Source organism: Ixodes scapularis, unplaced genomic scaffold (genome assembly GCF_016920785.2).
Source record: "Ixodes scapularis isolate PalLabHiFi unplaced genomic scaffold, ASM1692078v2 PGA_scaffold11__112_contigs__length_91849675, whole genome shotgun sequence".
Classification (NCBI taxonomy): domain Eukaryota; kingdom Metazoa; phylum Arthropoda; class Arachnida; order Ixodida; family Ixodidae; genus Ixodes; species Ixodes scapularis.
Genome location: NW_024609837.1, coordinates 27,393,033 through 27,410,916, shown reverse-complemented (window position 1 = coordinate 27,410,916; position 17,884 = coordinate 27,393,033). Strand labels below are relative to the sequence as shown.

Genomic DNA, 17,884 nt, shown 5'->3' with positions numbered 1-17,884 from the left:
CGGGATGCACCACGCATTGGCGACATTCTCACCCAGTAAAGAAATCGTACGCGTGCATATTCAACTCGAAGTAGACACGTCGCGCTTGACGTTTGCGAGAGCGATGTCTTCAGCCACAAGAAGGGAGTGATGGCTCGGAGACGTCTTCGTGCAAATCGGCTTGGTGGTCAGGCGTGTCGTACGGCATGAATACCAATTCTTTTGAACAGTCCCAAATTTCTCTTTTAAGGGCGGACAAAATTCGCCGGTACCGCTAACGACAGTTCTGAAATAGAGGTCCCACGCCCGTCGTCCGCTGCCATCGCCGTCCCCGCGAGTCCCACGATACGCGAAACGACGCACGCACAGAATGTTTCCGGTTGTCTGTGGAACTTTTTTTTCAATCAACGTATTTGCAGGTTTTTAGAAGCCACAAAAAATGGGTTTCATATTTTTTTCTATTTTTAATATTGAGTGTGTCCCTTCAGTGACCCACGACTTTGATTAAATTTGGTGGTCGCATCGATACCTTAGAAAACGGCCCGTGACCGCGGAAAAGAGGGTGAGCGAGACTCGAACCGGCCAGTTCTTGATCGGCGGTTTTCGGGCGGAAAGAAACCGAATTTCGAGCCGCAAATTCTGTTCTGGGTAGTTGAGCTCTCATATGTCACGTACAACTAAAAACCTCGGCGAGCATAAATACCCTGTCAGTGTCCCTTTAAAAGTAGCGGAAGGTCCGTCGAAGCACGAGACACGTGTAACGTGTAGCCCTTGGGAAGATCATGGCGGCACAGCGCCGCACTGAGCTAGATTTCAGATGCCATGTTCTTCCCAGAAGTGGTGCGCGGCACGTGTCTCTAGCATTTCCACAACAATGAATGGCGTCACTCTTCCCAGGATAGAGGGGCTTTAATCTTATTAGTTTCAACTTTCAAAACTAACGAACTTGTATAGTTACTGCAATTTTCATAAGTCACTTGAAATTTTCGACCTGTCAAACAGACAGATTCGTGTTGAGCAGAGCAGAACACAATTGCTGACAAGTTTCGTACAAGATTCAATAGAGAGTTTTAGTAGATCGTTCCCATGACTCCGATAACGATACCCGATACTCCGCCACCGCCTCCCTTGCGCATGCATTGTATCGTTAGTAGAGAGTTTTAGTAGATCGTTCCCATGACTCCGATAACGATATCCCGATACTCCGCCACCGCCTCCCTTGCGCATGCATAGTATCGTTATCGGGGCTATCGGAGGTATCGGAACGATCTACTAAAACTCTCTATTGGGGCTATCGGAGGTATCGGAACGATCTACTAAAACGCTCTACTAATGCAAGCGCGCAGCTGTGAAGGAACGCTATTGACACCTTTAATAGAAGCTAAGCAGTTTTTTTTTGTTTTTTTTTTCAGTTCCATAAAAGCCTTTTTTTTTAGCTCCCCGCCCATTGGCGGGGAGCTCAATGAAGGATGCGATCGCCACTTGGTGCGCACCCGTGGACCCAAGGAAAGACGCTAAGAGCTTCCAAGAGCTTCCGAAGTTTACTCAAACGATTCAGTGATTTCTACGGGACCCTTAAGCTCGTTCATACTTCGTTTCACCTTATTTAGAACCACGTGGAATGCAAGGTTTTGTGCCATGATTCGGGTGACTCCGCACGTGGTCCGGTTTAAGATGAAACGAAGTGCAGGTTCTCTTCTGCCTACGACGATTCTCTTGTGTGGACAACGTTTCCAGCCTTGATGACGCATTTGATGGTTCGATCGTGGCACCCGAACTGGTAAATGAGGTGCTCCCACCTGCAGAGGAAAAAGAAAGAATTCGATCGTTTAATAAATTCGTTAAGTATGCGCTTTCAGCCTATTAGTCTGTATCAGTGTATAGGTCAGTGTAAAGCTATAGCTGCGCAGGAATATACAAACCATAAAAAGAAACGAAGTAAGAGCTAAATCACCTTGGCTACACCTAAAGAAAGATATACCTCCTATATTTGCAGAGGAATTTGACGGGAAATGTTTATATGCAAAAATTGTTTGTTTCACGAATATCCGAAAATATGTGATAACGATTTACGTTTAGCAAAAATCCTAGGAAGGAATAGCCCACAAAAGTGTGCACCTCTGAACCTTTCTTGCCGCTTTAGAAGTTTAGCATGTCGGACCTAAGTACAGTTTTATTGAAAAAATGAACACGCCATCCACGCAGAATGGGAAAAGGAGAGCTTTTTTCGAACCTGACATAATCATTCGCTCAGTGAGCATCCCGCATACTTGCATTGCCATAGCCTCCTCTATACTGACAAAGCCTGGCAGATCGCCATGAGACGCGGCCGCCGAAAGTGGAAAGATAGAGCGGCAGACAACGGATGAGAGGAGAGTCATGTAACGGGCGCCCCGCTGCGGCGAGACGCCGAAACACGCTTCTCCCGAGCGATGGAATGTCCGCTCGTATTCCTCGCGCGTCTTCGCCGCTGCAAATGCTGTGCGTTCACTACCAGCATCCCCGAGAAATGCTCTGTGCCACCAGATCCTCGCTCTCCAAATCTGCGGCCAGGCGCCCTGTGGCTCCGTCGTCGAACTGCCTAGGCTTTGTGAGTATAGAGGAGGCTATAACATTGCTGATCTCAATGGAACGATCAGTTCCCTTTCAACCACCGTTCCATGCTCTCGACGAGTCAGTTACAATCTCCTTCAATCGCTCGTTCTATTCTGACCAAACTTGGACGAATTTATGGTACCACGCACGTCCTCTGCTCCACCGAGTGGGCAGTACCTAGCATCCGGCTAGCGTACATTTCAAACGCAGATGCGCAGATTTTGGTATTTCAGTTGTCGTGTATTACAATGCTAGATAAAAAAGACTATCTGCGTGCAAATAGAAAAAAAAAGGGAAAACTGTGTAAGACTGGCCGGTCTCTCCGGCGAAAAGTGAATCCGGTGGCTGTACCTTTTTTACTATACAAAGATCGTACTGGTGTAGGCCTTTAGCGACCATGAGTGGATGTCTGAAATAATAAACAAAAACGTGCGCTCTTGCCGCAATACACGCAGTAGTTGAGGGTAGTACTACCGGCCGACTCAACTGCTATTTAAGTAACGGAAAAAAAGATATCTCAGTTGATCATTTACCGAAGTAGAACAACCGAGAGCTCTAGGCTGATTTTGGATTAGCCATAACTATTCTAAGAACGCGAACCACTTCACAACGGCAGCCACGAGCGAGAGTTCGATGTTCCGTACGGCCCGCCGATACAGCCCAACGATGGAGAATGGCAACCTCCCGTTTTGTCGTCTGCTAGCGGAGTCGGGCGCGTGCCCTCTCTCTCGTTTTACCCCGCCGAACCCACTAATTTCCCGGATGTATGGAGAGGGCGCTGCTGTCGAACAAAATGGTGCCGCCCAGAGAGCGCTAATTGGAATGGTCTATTGGCGACGTGCGCGACCGAAAGCGTCGCTGTGGTCGGCCTTCCACGATTGGCCCAAAAGCTAACTATGACGTCGGAAAGGGTATACCATCGACGGAAATAAGAGGAATGAAAGAACTTTAATTTCGACGGTGTTGGCAGTGTTGCTTTGAGATCGCAATGATTTCAGGCTTCCACCATGCTATTTACAAACACCATCGAAATTGTTGTTCGCAAGGTAATGACGTCACAAGGGGGAACCATAGGAGGGCGCCACCAAAACATCTCGCCTCTAATAGTCGGTTGCAACCTAAGAACGAAGGGCAAGGGTAAGACGGGCCGGGGAGGAGGAAGCAGAGGGAATGCTGGAGAAGAGAGGGGGAAACCTCCTTCTCTCTTTAGCGTTCCGTCTGCTTCCTCCTCCCCGGCCCATCTTACCCTCGCCCTTCGTTCTTAGGTTGCAACGGACTGTAGCTTGAAAGGCTCCTAAAGAGCATACATGCATACTATATAAAATTTAGAAGATTGCTGACATTTTTGTCAGACGCTTATTACGCTTATCTCGAAAGTCGTGCGTGGTCGGTCCCTGAACCTACAAGGTGTCTGGAGACATCTCAAAACTCACGATGGAGCTTCGACGACGACTAGGTCGGCCATCTTGCCAACCTCGATGGAGCCGTGGGTCCTGGATCTACCTAACGCGGCCGCTCCGTTGATGGTCGACGCTGCCAAGGCTTCCTCGAGGCTCATATGGCAGATGATGCAGGCCAGGTACATCACCATCGGCTTGGAGGTATACGGACGAAGGGACATGCGTTACAGGTAAATACATGAAAATCCTTGCATATATCATCATGATCATCATCCTTCTAATCGCCGCTAGTCATGAATGACCAGAGAAGGTGTATCGCAGGCATACTGGCCTTGACACCTTTGAACGTCGTATTCCCTTGGTCAAGATGATATAATGCATACTAATGGATTAATAGCCCTGGTGACGATATTAACTAAAATTTGATATGCTCTATTCGATGTCGCATGCGTTGGTCACTGGAAACAGTCTACTCGAAATGTGCATTGTACTTTTTCTGAAAAATTATCTTGTACTGCTCCCCGAAAAATACATTCGTCAGCAATTTACGCACGTTTATTTAATATCTACCCTGAGTTCTATATTTTTATAATTCCTTCGAAATACATAATTGACTTTTACCTCAGAGCCAGGCTTAAACGAAATCTCAATTCTAATTCACGCATTGATATTATATTCATTGTGGCATTCCCTCATCCGCTCCCGGCTAAGCGAACTGAACGTTCATTTCCATGCGCGTATACGTGATTCGCCTTCTCTGAAGCCATAAAGTTCTGCCCGTTTCTTCACGCGGAGTCGTCGAACGAAAGTGGGGGCTCTCCGAGTTGTCCTGCCACCCAGCGCGATCTTTATTCTGTATACCTTCAGTGATGCATGCTTCGGTATATCCTGTGTGCTTCGAAAGTGCACCAAAAGAGCACCATTGATTTCATATGCACTATATAGACTGGACAAGTGATATGCCCGCTGCTCTCATTCAAGCGTCATTGCTTATCATACACTGCCGGTGCACCCAGACGTAAAATGCGGAGTCACCGAGTTGTGGAAACATGTGCGACGCGAAGAGAGGAGTGCGCATGCTCAGAACGTTCAAACATCGCGGGGGGAAATCGGAGGAGTTGAGGTCGTGCGGTGGCGTAAAGGCGCTGAGCTCGGATTGGAGGAATAGTGACGCAAAGGCTAGCTGCCTCTCCCTATCACTATACTTTCAATCCTCGGCACTTGGACGTCGCCAGACGCTTTCACCATGCCTCTTCTCCTTCGGGTTGCAAGCATGACGCCCACGCCATCACCCACCATGGACGTGCAGTACGCGTTCGGGTTGAAGTCAGAGCCAAGGGCGACCGCGACCCCGGCTTGGATCAGGTCCCTCACTGGCGGGGACTCGAGCCTCAAGAGGAAGGCCGTTGTCGGCAGGATCACCGCCGTCGTGCCAGCTTCGGCCATGGCTCGCACTCCCTCGGGCGAGACACGCTCCAGATGGGATATGGCCTCGGCTTTGAGCGATGCCCCCATCTGCGTGCGGGGAAACAAGAGAGACCGTCGCGATCAGAGCCTGCACCCACTAAAGTAGCTAACTGACAAGGAGAAGAGGCTCGATGCATCCACCGTCCACGGTTTCAACCAAGCGACATCTGATTCCAGTTCCTCGGTTTCACGCTGTGGTCGCTTGGCCGGGACTGGAGCATGCGCCATTGCCGCGCTCTGGGGCCCTTGAGGGACACGACTCGACCATATAATAGAGTAACTTTTCACACCTTTCAGGGTGTAAAAGAGTGTTTTACACCCGTGGCTACACCCTTCAGCACCTTTATCTCGAGTAATAGTACCTTTAGGATTGCGAAGTAGGGCCTGTTGTATGGAACACCCTTTATAAATCACTGAAGCTAGGAAATAGTGATTCTTTATACCACTAGATCTATTTCTTAACTTGGCAGATTGACTGATTAATTCGTCCGATATCACTGGTAACAACGCGGAGCAAAAAAAAATAACCGTAAATGTAAAGTTTATTCAACAAGTTTTTATTGCCGTAATCCCCTCCATACAAAAACAAATTATTTTTTCTTGTTAGTTAATTTTTTTTGTAGTAACTGAGCCTCATATTAAAAAAAATAAAAAAATACAGCGCATAAGCAGTGAAAAAGATAAGTGAAGAGAACACAGAGCGCTGACTCCGAAATGATGTATACATACAATACATCAACTCCCTGTGTTCTCTTCTCTTCCTCGCTGCTTGGGCGCTGTTATTATAATGATAAAAAATATTTTGCTCTTTTCCTTTTGCGTTTTGATTTGATTTCAATAGGACATCATTTTCTATTTTTCGTTTCTTTTGCGTTCTGATTTTGTTGCAGTAGGATGTTACATAGCTGACGAACAAAATAAAAGGTAGAAATCGAGCTCAACGCTCCGTAAGGCCAGTCTTGGGTAAGTTACTTTTAAAAAGTAATTCGTTACAGTTACAGTTACTTTCAGAAAAAAGTAGCGAAGTTACCGTTACAGTTACTGCAACAAAAGAGTAACTCGTTACAGTTACAGTTACTTTTAAAAAGTAACGACGTTACTTTTCAGTTACTTTTCTATAACACAAAAAAAATATTAGAAAAAACTAGAAAACGCCTCTCACAACATTTTATTGCATAAAATTAAAAAGTATGCTTTTTACTTCATATTGTAACTTAGCAGCAGTTACTTCTCGAAGTTAGTGTTTGAAAGTTTCCACGCCAGAGCAGTGGCGCAAATCAAGAAACGAAACATGCGCAGTGCGAAGTCGTGGCGCTAATCAAAATACGAAACATTCGCAGTGCCCTCCGTGTGTATTGTTGTTTCACGGTTGATTCACCCGATTGAAAAGCGTTTGCACAGAAAAAAGAAAAAAACACAACATAGATAGTGCTTCAAGACACTAAGATGTGTGTTCAGTCACAAAGTACAAGCGCGTGCTTAAAGATAACTAGATATTTTTTTCATAAAATCTACATGTGGCTATATTCGGGTCGTGACTCGCGAGAAAGAACGTATTCACAACTTTGTGCAAGGCCAACTTGACACTCGAAATGTCGGAATGGACGATTTGGAAAGTGCAAGGAATGGCTAAATTGCACCTCATGCAGTGATATATTATTCGTAAAACACTGGAAAGTAACGACCAAAGTAACGTCGTTACTTTCATCGTTACCTGAGAAAAAAGTAATAGAACTACCGTTACAAGTTACCTTTTCAAAAAGTAACTCGTTACAGTTACAAGTTACCAAAAAAGTAACGAAGTTACAGTAACGCGTTACTAGTAACGCGTTACTACCCAAGACTGCGTAAGGCTGAACATGAACACAAGCTCGGCGCTCGTGTTCAGCGTTATATAAATATTTCTTACTTGATGATCCTTTGATACGAAAATATTCAATGATATACAAACGGTAAATACAAATTATTGTCGGGATTATTTTTGCGGGAACGGATCGATTTAGATCGTCATAGTAAAACTGGTCTGATGTAAATCATATTGATTTTTATTCTCCACCCTGAGATTCATACCTCAGTTCCTCCGATGCAGGACAGCTCGTCGCTGTGGAAGTTGAGGCGCAGACCGAGGCTCCGGCCGGCCTGCAAGATGCTCCTGGTGCTGTCAACATCGAAGACTCCTTCCTCGCAGAAAACGTCGATGTTCTCGACGTTCAGAGTGCCTTCCAGCATCCGCCTTTTGATCTCCGGTATCTGCTTGCGGACGATGTCCTCCGTGGCTTCTCCCACGGTTTTTCCTCTGTCGGCCACAAAGACAATCGCGCCAACCCATTTTTTGTGCCACGATTTAAATAAAAGGAATTGGCACGCCCATACATGTTGAATAACATGTGGTGGTGCGTCATACCAGTTTGATTTCGTTACTTCGTTGACGCGCCTGAAAGCCTGTGGCAGACGCCAGATAATAGGGAGCTTTAGAAGAGCGTTACTATAACTCCGATAACGATATCCAATATTCCGCCGACACTTTGGCACATGCATCACCTTGGGTATCGCTATTGGAGGAATCGGAACAATCTACTAATATTCCCTAACGCTTTGTGCATGCATCGCATTGTTATCGGGTATCGTTATTGGAAGTATGGGAACGAGCTACTAAAACTACATATTAGGGAGTTTTAGTATAGCGTTTTGTTAACGATATCTGATAACGACACGATGCACGCGCTAAGGCATCGGCAGAGTAGCGGGTATCGTTATCGGAGTAATCGGAGCGATCTACTAAAACTCAAAAACAGGACTCGATTATGCACCGGCCTGTGTTTACAGCGCGTTTACAGCGCAAGTCTGCGTGCCAGTGACCTTGCGCCACTGAAGAGCGCGGTAGAAATTGATCGTTAATTTTGGCATTTAACTTTCGCTTACCTTCCACTCAAAGGCTATTCTGAATTTAAGCATACCGAATAGCACGCCGGAAAGACTAAGACCAGGGTATTCAAAAGATCTACTTTAGTTTGAGCATCTCGAAAAATCGGTGGCTACCCCTTTATCTCAACACGTAGCACCTTTCGGCCACACGTATCCGGGCCATCTTTAGCAATAAACTGTAATTTCATAATCATACATTTATATAAAAAAAAGAATCCGACATTTTATGGAGTGTGAGTTGGCTCACCTGGGCACCGCATGGCCGCCACAGTAGGTGCTCGAAATTTCGATCGGTGTCCGAGCCCTGGCCTCGTCGATGACCCTCAGCAGCTTGACTTCGGACTCGAGGTCCAGACCATAGCCGGATTTGGCTTCGACCAGGGTGGTGCCCGAGCGAAGCATGCATCCGAGCCGATCCACCAGGGAATCCAAGAGGCTTTCCGCGGACGCGTCTTTGGTGTGGTCGACCGTGAAGTGAATGCCGCCTCCCTGAGCGTGGATCTCGAGGTACGATGCTCCGGCTAACTGTCGACGTTGCCAAATGTGAAGAGCGTTTTAAAGGGATACTTAAACAAAATTTGAAATCTACCAGTCGCCCCCACTGCAGCCTGTAGGAGCGACTGACCCCCCCCCCCCCCCCTTCCTCCAGTTCCAGAGCAGCTGCCTGGCCAACTGCTAAAAGCTTTAAAAAACCCAAGCGTAGTAAAAAAAACACGTTTTCTCTTAATAATTAGGAGCCCCTACCGAAACATCCGGTATAACTTTCCCTATCCGGAATATGGAACCGGAAATTTGTTACTGGAAACCCGAAATCCAGATTGAGAACAAAGGAATACTTTCTGAAAACCTAAATTCCAGATAGAGTCCAGATAGAATCCAGATAGATTTCCGGTTCCATAATCCGGATAGTGAAAAGTTATACCGGAATTTTCGGTAGGGAGAGGGTTATCTGTGGATCCCAGGCGCCACAGATGTCCCATGATGTCATGAACGACTGCAAGACATCTCTGGAACCTTAGAGAATCCAGAGGACGACCCCAGGACTATTTGCGCTGCCACGAAGAAGCATATTCTATTTCAAACGATGGCGAAGTTGGTTCCACAGTTCCGGGCCGGCCAGTCCAAAACTGGTAAAGGCCGGTCCAAACCAAACCGAATTGCGGGTCCCGAAAATCGCCAAGTCTTCGCGACTTCCGCTATCCGATACATTTGTTAAGGTGAAAAAATTAAAATAATGACAAATCAGCACAGCCGGCGGTACCGATCCTCGATCGGTACCGCCTGGTAAGCCGATATTAAAACCAATTCGATATAAATGAATTTGATCCCTTGATCAAGTGGAAATTTTACCAAAAAGCCAATTGGGAACTGAGCTATGGGTCACACCAAGAAACAGCCCAGGAAAGACCGACTGGAAGAAAGGACTCCCCAGAGCCCGACAGCAGCCCAGCCCCGCAAAGGAGCACAAAAAGGCAACACCAGTGGGTCGGCTATGGGCGAAGGGCAACAGTTGCACCCAACAACCACCGCCGTGATACTTGCTTTTCCCCTCCTCCCAAAGAAAAACCCCAATCAAGGGGTCCCCCCTTCAGTAGAGCATTGGACCTGCAAAGCGTGGAAGCTTTTCTACTCTCCTCTCCGCCCCAGGCCAAATACTTTAGTAGGGAATACATCTTACGCCGCGAAAATCCAACGACCTTGGCGCCGACAGCTGCTGCGAAGTTAGAATGCCTAGACGCACTCAGCCTCGGGGTTTCCCCCTTTGAATTTGGAGGGGCTGCTTGCTGAATGCATCGTCATGGAAATCCGTCACAACAGTAGGGACAACCGTCTCTGTTGTCTTGGCGAACCTGGTATATCGGTGGTTCAGTGGCAGCCCTCTCCCTCTGCGCAGCGTGGACAGCGTGATGCGCATACGTTTTCTCGGATACGGGGCTGCCCGCCGCCAGGGAAGGATTTGGCGCTGCAGGTGCGCAGTCTAATGCAAATGAGCGGAGTGGAAAGTTGAGAAAAGTAAGACAAGCTCCCCCCCCTCCCCCCCTCAAGCCTTCCACTCTTCCCACTTTGGGCGTGCGAACACTGGATACGATGCCAGTTCCAGCGCTCGCTCGCCAAAGTGGAAAGAGTGGAAGGTTTGGGGAGGGGAAGGGGGGGTTATCCTGCTTTTCTTTACAAGGAAAGAGGAAAGAAGCCACCCGACTGTTGGGGTTGGTTGCGGCCGCTACAGGCCCCCGAATATTGAAATGTATTGAACTCGAATACGGCCAGCGGAAGCCGCAATACGTCACCGGTGACGTCACGTGACTCGCAAGAACTTGCTGGAACTTTGCAGCTTTCGTGACCCGTAATCCTCAGTCCAGCTTGGTTCGGACCGCGCATGATAACGACGCGGACAGGGTGTATGATAAAAAAAAGGCTCGAGGTACACCTAAGCACCTCTTATGAGTTGTGAATGCGGAAGCATGGAAGCCGCTCGTCCGCTCCCTTATTTCGTCTGCTGCATACTTTTCGTCGCCGGTCAGCGCGCGCGCTCTCCTGGGCGCGCTGACCTTGGACGACGCGCTGACAGACACGCAGTGCCATGGGTTGAGCCGTCGGGGAAACTGACGCGCAGCGGGCAATGGGAGCCTCGTCGACCCGCGCCAGCCAATGGGACCGGAGCAGAAAACCATCAGCTTTACTCCACTCCTTTGGGATCGGGGAATTTAGGTGCATTTAACCAGCTAATGCTTTCGCATTAAAAAAAATTATGCGAGGAACCGTGTTCCGCCACTCACCTTCATTGCAAACTCGTGCACGCGGTCTCCAGCCCAGACTGGATGCGTGTGAGAGTCGACGAGACCTTAAAAATGAAGGCGACTTTTTACAGTGATTTGTACAGGAGTTGTGGGCTTTCCCGCGCAGCCGCCATCCTGACTTAGTAACAAGAATTTAATGGTGCCCGTATCGTTGCCTGTGGTTTCCGAATGTCGTCTGGTAAACTGAACTCGCTAGTGCCGCCTGGTAAACTGAACGTTCAGTTTATCAGAGACGAATGCCGTCTGCGTAAACTGAACGCGGTACGAATTTTTAAACATTTCAATGCACGGTTAGATCATATAGACTCCTTTCAAAAATCAGGTACCAACTAAAAAAAAAAATGAAAAGAAAAAAAAAAACGATTTATTGCACAATGTTGGAACAACCGACACCGCGGAACGTACAAGTAGAGCGAGCGGTAGGCCTCGACCTGTTCTCTCGCGGCACGAGAGCTCGTGAGCCGGGACGCATTCGGATCCAAGAAGCTCGCACCCCTGTCCGTCATTGTGCAGGAATTCCACAGCTACCAACGGAGGGTATGCACTTTCGGAAGGGGTGAAGAATACACGGAGCAGACGGTTTGCCGAGGCCAGGCTGAAACTAGTGCCACTAGCTGAAACTAATCTAGTCTCGTGAAACGAATCACGCCCTGGCACGCGCTGCCTCTCGAGCGCATCAGCGCCCAAGCTGGCAGCGCCGGGCTCGCCACTTTCACGCCACAATATTGAGGTCGAGCGTCAGTGGACTATTTGCAGAAATATCGGTTCGAGAGTAAATGGATTTGGCTCCCTCTCTTTCTATCATTCATTTTGGCCGAGCAAAGAGGCTAGACGGTTTCTTTGTATGAACTTCGGGGTCGAAGACAACCCACGATCACGATGGAGCGTAGTTCGGGGGAGCCGTATCTAGGCCACAGCGACTCAATGGGCATACAGGATGTAGCTGACGTTTTAGGAGTATTTGTTTTGGGAGTCGAACGGGTAGGAGAGGCCTTGTGCGCGCGCTGTTTTCTAGCCACGTCTTGAACCCAGTCGCGAGTCTAGGTGATTTGGGAAAAGGTGGATTCCCTAAAGACTCCCCCCCCCCCCCCCCCCCCCCCAAACATAAAAATTTAGAAATGTAACCTTTAGCTTATTATCTAACTAATGAACCAATATCGCCTCTTTTATGTGGCCGCCATGCCCACCAACTTTGCCCCGGCGACAAAATAACCGTAACGTAAGCGCCCTATGTATATTTTCAAATGAGCCCAAGCTAGCCAAAATGACTACATGGGCCCAGATGGGTTTTCGACAGCTTGTGTCATGCATCTACTGTGTATAAAAACAATTGATTGGTCGGTCGATCAATTGAATAAATGAACTCTTGATTGAATGATTGATCTGCCATCGACGGTGGTAACAGCAAAGTAACCACTCTGTGCCGTTGCATGCAATATCCTTTCAAGCGAATTCAGATGGCATTTTGGACAAAACTATACCTCTTGTAATAACATAGTTTTTTTTTTTTTTTTTTTTTTTACGAGGTGTGTGTCAATTACAGAGGAATGTGGTGTGCGGTTTCGTACACGAAAAAAGTTCGCCTTACCGGGGATCACACAGCAGCCCGTGGCATCGACGACATTCTCGAACTGGCATCCGCTGAAGTTCTCTTCGATCGTTCCGCTCTCGTCAATGGCGGCTATCATGCCAAATCTGTTTGGGATGTATGAGTATGATGGATTAGAATGGCGGGCTTGATGTTAGGCGGTTTACATGCTAAAATATTATGTTCAAACTTTCGACGCAGGACCACGATGTAAGTGCTCCTCAAACTTTGTGCCGCCATTTGGTTGCCAAACTATTTATCTATTGTAGGCTAGTCAAAGCTAGATTGGTCATTGCAGCAGCTGGGATATTTTCCTCGGGCTGGGTTGTGATCGAAGGGTTAAAGCGTCACCACAAAGCTCGACCGGTAGGCCCAGGTGCCAGGAATGTCACAAAAAGTATCAAAAGCGGACCATTTCGTGGCGGCCGCGTTAAGCTTGGGGATCACTGTACAAATACCCAGTGGAACGATTCGACTAGTGTCACTGAATACATATTCAGTGACTCTTGATTCAACCAATGTGAATTATTATACAGTGTGCATAATTTTAAATCAACTTTCTTTTTTTCTTTTTTCTTTTTTTTTTAAGGGGGTGAGGTTTGACGTGGTGGTGTCTTCATGTATACGTTCGGCGGACGTTGAATGATATATTAATCGTTATGCTAGGCTGACTAGTTAACTAAAATTTGTTATTTATCTTCTTAATTGTTGGTTTTAAGAGCCATGTTGCAATTGTAGTATAGACTGCAATTACTTTTAGAGGTCAGACCACCTTAAAGAATTTGCGAAAAGGAAATGATTTTTGAGAACGTCGTCACTTGTGTCGTCGGCGCACCCACCAAAGACACGCTACCGAAATAGTGACGACATATGATTGAAACGACTACGTCACTCTTCCAAGCGTTATTGTGGGCGAGGCTTAATACCCTCCTTTTTAACACTATTTTTAAATCGGGCGAAAAAACACGAAATTGGTCGTTTAATATCTTAGAAACCATAACATTTTCGCAAGTTCTTTAAACAGGTCTGACCTATAATAGTAATTGCCCTTCTTGACACCCAAAACATGAACCTTCTTACTTCACCAGTAAGAGGTAGTAAATGCATTATAATCATCGTTCAAACCTTGTTTGCAATAAATATAAACCTTGACGAAAATCGCCTTCTGCGAGCTGCCATCTTTGTCTGCTGGCCTGTGGAGCGTCTTCTGAGCATGCGCTGTTGTGCTCTGCTGCGCGGTATATCAGACGCTGCGCATGCGTCCACAGCTCAGTGACTCAGCATTTTCCTCCCGGGTGATAAGCGATGTAAAGTTCTATTATATATTACATTTTTTCGTTGCACTGGGCTATACTGTGCCTGTACGTAATTTGCTATGTGCAGGTGTCTTTTATTAAATTGAATTCTGAACTGGTTGTTTTTCGGTGCTGCGTTTTCATGGGTTTTCTTGTGTTTACTTTTCAGTGTCACTGCTGCCAAATCTAAGGTGCATCATGCAGCTTTTTATTTTTTTTTTCTCGGTCTCTCCCCGGTCATTTTTTTTTTTGACAGAAAAAATTATCATTGGTATTATTAATACGGCAATTCTAACATTGCCCCTCGAAACCAAATGTAAAAACACTTCATTATGAAATTTTAGTTCATTAGTCAAGTTACCGTGGCCATCATGCCGTCATCTTACGGAGGACCATCGATATTCTGCCTTTCGTGACGAACGCTTTACTGTGATAGACGCCCCAACAGCGAAGCTGCTGCCGACGTCGTACCATGGACTGGATACTTCTGTGCAACTACGTTTCCTCGGCTATCTTCACAAATCGTCAACGGCATCGACGGATGCATCAACGGCACTGGATCGTATAAAGGCGATTCCCCGGGAACATACGCTTCGTGGGCACGGTGGCTCTGCAAGGATGACGGCCACAAACCCGTTCCTGTTTTTCATGCAGGTGCTGACCACATTTTCGCTTGGTCATCTTACGGAGGACCATCGATATTCTGCCTTTCGTGACGAACGCTTTACTGTGATAGACGCCCCAACAGCGAAGCTGCTGCCGACGTCGTACCATGGACTGGATACTTCTGTGCAACTACGTTTCCTCGGCTATCTTCACAAATCGTCAACGGCATCGACGGATGCATCAACGGCACTGGATCGTATAAAGGCGATTCCCCGGGAACATACGCTTCGTGGGCACGGTGGCTCTGCAAGGATGACGGCCACAAACCCGTTCCTGTTTTTCATGCAGGTAAGAGGGGGTCACACATCTTCGATTAGAAGTGACGACGTTTGCTTAGTCCTGCTGCCGTGCCCACGGAGCCAACTTGCTGTTTTGTGCACTGTTTTCAAACTGTTGAAAAAGCTTCTTATGCTCTGCGGAGACGTTGAGAGCAACCCCGGCCCTATTACCCTTGAGGATGTAATGATTAAGCTGAACGCAATAGGAAGCGAGCTCAATGAAATCAAAACAAACCAACAAACCACGTCGATTAGGTTAGACAATATTGAAGCCAGCCTCAAAGAGCTAGGAATGATGCAAAAAAAACTTGATACTTGCATCGCGAATGTACAGGCTCTGGAAACCAGTCTAAACGACCTCAAACTCAAGTATGACGACTTAGATAACCGTAGTCGTAGGAACAACTTAATAATTTATGGAATTGAAGAATCTGGACGCAATGACAGCAGCACTCTTGAAGCAAGGGTAATGAAAGAAATAATAGAAGATCGCTTGCAGCTACAACCTGTACCTATCGAAAGAATTCACCGCATCGGTAAATTCTCGCTTGAAAAGCCCCGCCCCGTCATCTTGAAACTTTTAGATTTTCGAGACAAAATGAAAATCCTACGAAACTGTCAGAAGCTTAAAGGATCCAAATTCTCGATAAACGAAGACTTTTCGAAAAACGTACAAGAAGTCAGAAAAAAGATGCTAGAGCGAACGAAACCAAACAAAACGTCCGGAGATAAGGTCACTCTACGCTTCGACAAAGTGAAAATAAATGACCAAATGTACGCATGGGATGAAAACAAAAACGACATCACTCCCCTGCCTGGAAGCAGTACCCACAAATGACGGCGTCCGAGGGATGATACTAAAAAGTCTGCAATAAAAATACTAAACGTTAACGCAAGAAGCCTGTTGAACAAATTGGAAAAGCTTGAAGCCATAACCTTGACTCACGATCCAGATGTTTTGATAGTGACGGAAACCTGGCTTTCGTCGCATATTCAAGATAACGAGCTTGATATACCCAACTACTTAGTAATAAGAAAAGATCGACAGTCACGCGGCGGTGGGATAGCTATCTTGTACAAAACGTGTTTTAAAGCCACGCCGATGCCGGACGTGACGGGCATTGAGTCATTGTGGTGTAGACTTTGGTTTAATGATTTTACCCTGTACGTTGGTGCTGCTTACAGGCCCCCAAACGAAACTGCTGATTTTTTTGACATTCTGTATAAGTACATGCAATCGAACGTTCAGCCAAATGATAAAATAATACTGGCGGGCGATTTCAACCTGCCTGAATTTACTTGGCCCGAACCTCAAGACCCCTTAGCATGCCTTGACGGAACAAATCCTATGTGCGATATTTGCTTTAGTTATGAGTTGACCCAGATTGTGTCAGACTTTACGCGTACACAGGCTTCCTCGCAGAGTGTCCTGGACCTGATATTCGTGAGCGGCTACTTTCTAAAAGAACTAGACGTGAACATCGTTGACGGAATATCTGACCATGACATTGTGGTAGCCTCGCTTAGACTAGATACGGTGCCAAAAAATACAAGCAAAGTTATTCAAGTTTTAGACTTAAATCGTGCTAATGATGTAGCCATCCTGGATTGTTTCGATTTTCAATTTGACCCTTTTTATGAACTTTCCCTACGATCAGATAGTTCCACAAATGACCTTTGGAATTCCTTCAAGTCAATAATTTCCCATTGTATGAATACCTATATTCCAACTAAAATTAAAAGAACCGCTAAGCGAAATCCTTGGATAACGCGTGAAATTATTCATACTAAGCGAAAAATTAACAGACTCCAAAAACAAACAAAGATTACGAAAAATGCATCGAAGAAGGAACAAATCACGAACTTAACTAAAGAACTCGGGAGCAAAATAAAGTGCGCTAAAAAGAAGTTTTACAACGAAACTCTTTATTCCTTCATCAGAACAGCCCCAGATAAATTTTGGAGGTATATAAATCCGCGCGCAAAAGGAAAAAACGATACAGAAATCGCCAATAGCCCGGACAAGGCAAACAACTTCAATGATTATTTCCTTTCAGTTTTTACACGCGACAACGGCGTTATGCCACCCTACATGAATATGCAATTACAAGATACCGTGGGCAACATATCTGAGGCCGGCATACTCTGTCTTCTTCTTAATCTTGACCCTAAAAAAAGTGCCGGGCCAGATAATATTACAAACGCATTTCTGATAAGGTACGCAGAATGGGTGTCAAAATACTTATCACTAATATATAGGAAATCGCTGCAAGAATCAAAAATTCCACCCGACTGGAAGCAAGCTAAAGTTATCCCAATTCATAAATCGGGCAGTAGAGAGAGCATTTCAAATTATAGGCCCATTTCACTTACATCAACATGTTGCAAATTATTGGAACATATTATTCTAAAGCATATCACTGCTTTCGTCGAAGAAAACAACGCTTTAGGTGTATGCCAGCACGGTTTTCGATCCGGATTGTCAACCATCACCCAGTTAATTGAAAGCGTGCACGACTTTTCCTCGGTTATAAATCGAAGAAGCCAAGTGGATGTCATTTTTCTAGACCTGTCAAAAGCGTTTGACAGAGTCTCCCACAACAAACTAATTTTCAAGTTAACGAAAATCCTAGGCGACGGACAAGTTGTAAATTGGATTATTGACTACCTCTCTGGACGATCTCAATTCGTGAAAATTAACGGAAATAGCTCAGCTAATAAGGCCGTGTGTTCAGGAGTACCTCAAGGTTCAGTACTCTCCCCCCTCCTCTTCCTGCTCTATATTAATGATATAACTGATAACATCGACATTAACGTTAGACTCTTTGCTGACGATTGCATAATATATTCTGAAATAACAAATTCTTCGGACCACTTAAAAATACAAAGCGCG

General features: G+C 46.1%; 1 protein-coding gene across 2 annotated transcripts in view; it reads right to left on the bottom strand.

Moving 5' to 3' along the window:
* Positions 1-1,268: 1,268 nt before the first annotated feature.
* The window catches only part of LOC8039454 (probable imidazolonepropionase), a 22,112-nt gene continuing 5,496 nt past the window's right edge, over positions 1,269-17,884 (bottom strand). The window contains exons 2-8 of one of the 2 annotated variants that reach the window (XM_042288858.1): positions 12,753-12,859; positions 11,144-11,208; positions 8,614-8,891; positions 7,512-7,737; positions 5,271-5,489; positions 4,008-4,168; positions 1,269-1,778 (exon numbers count right to left, since the gene is read on the bottom strand). In XM_042288858.1, the coding sequence (XP_042144792.1) occupies positions 1,682-1,778; positions 4,008-4,168; positions 5,271-5,489; positions 7,512-7,737; positions 8,614-8,891; positions 11,144-11,208; positions 12,753-12,859 (1,153 nt within the window). In that variant the 3' untranslated portion in view covers positions 1,269-1,681. The remainder of the gene's footprint in view (positions 1,779-4,007; positions 4,169-5,270; positions 5,490-7,511; positions 7,738-8,613; positions 8,892-11,143; positions 11,209-12,752; positions 12,860-17,884) is intronic. The other variant, XM_042288859.1, reaches the window with a different exon arrangement.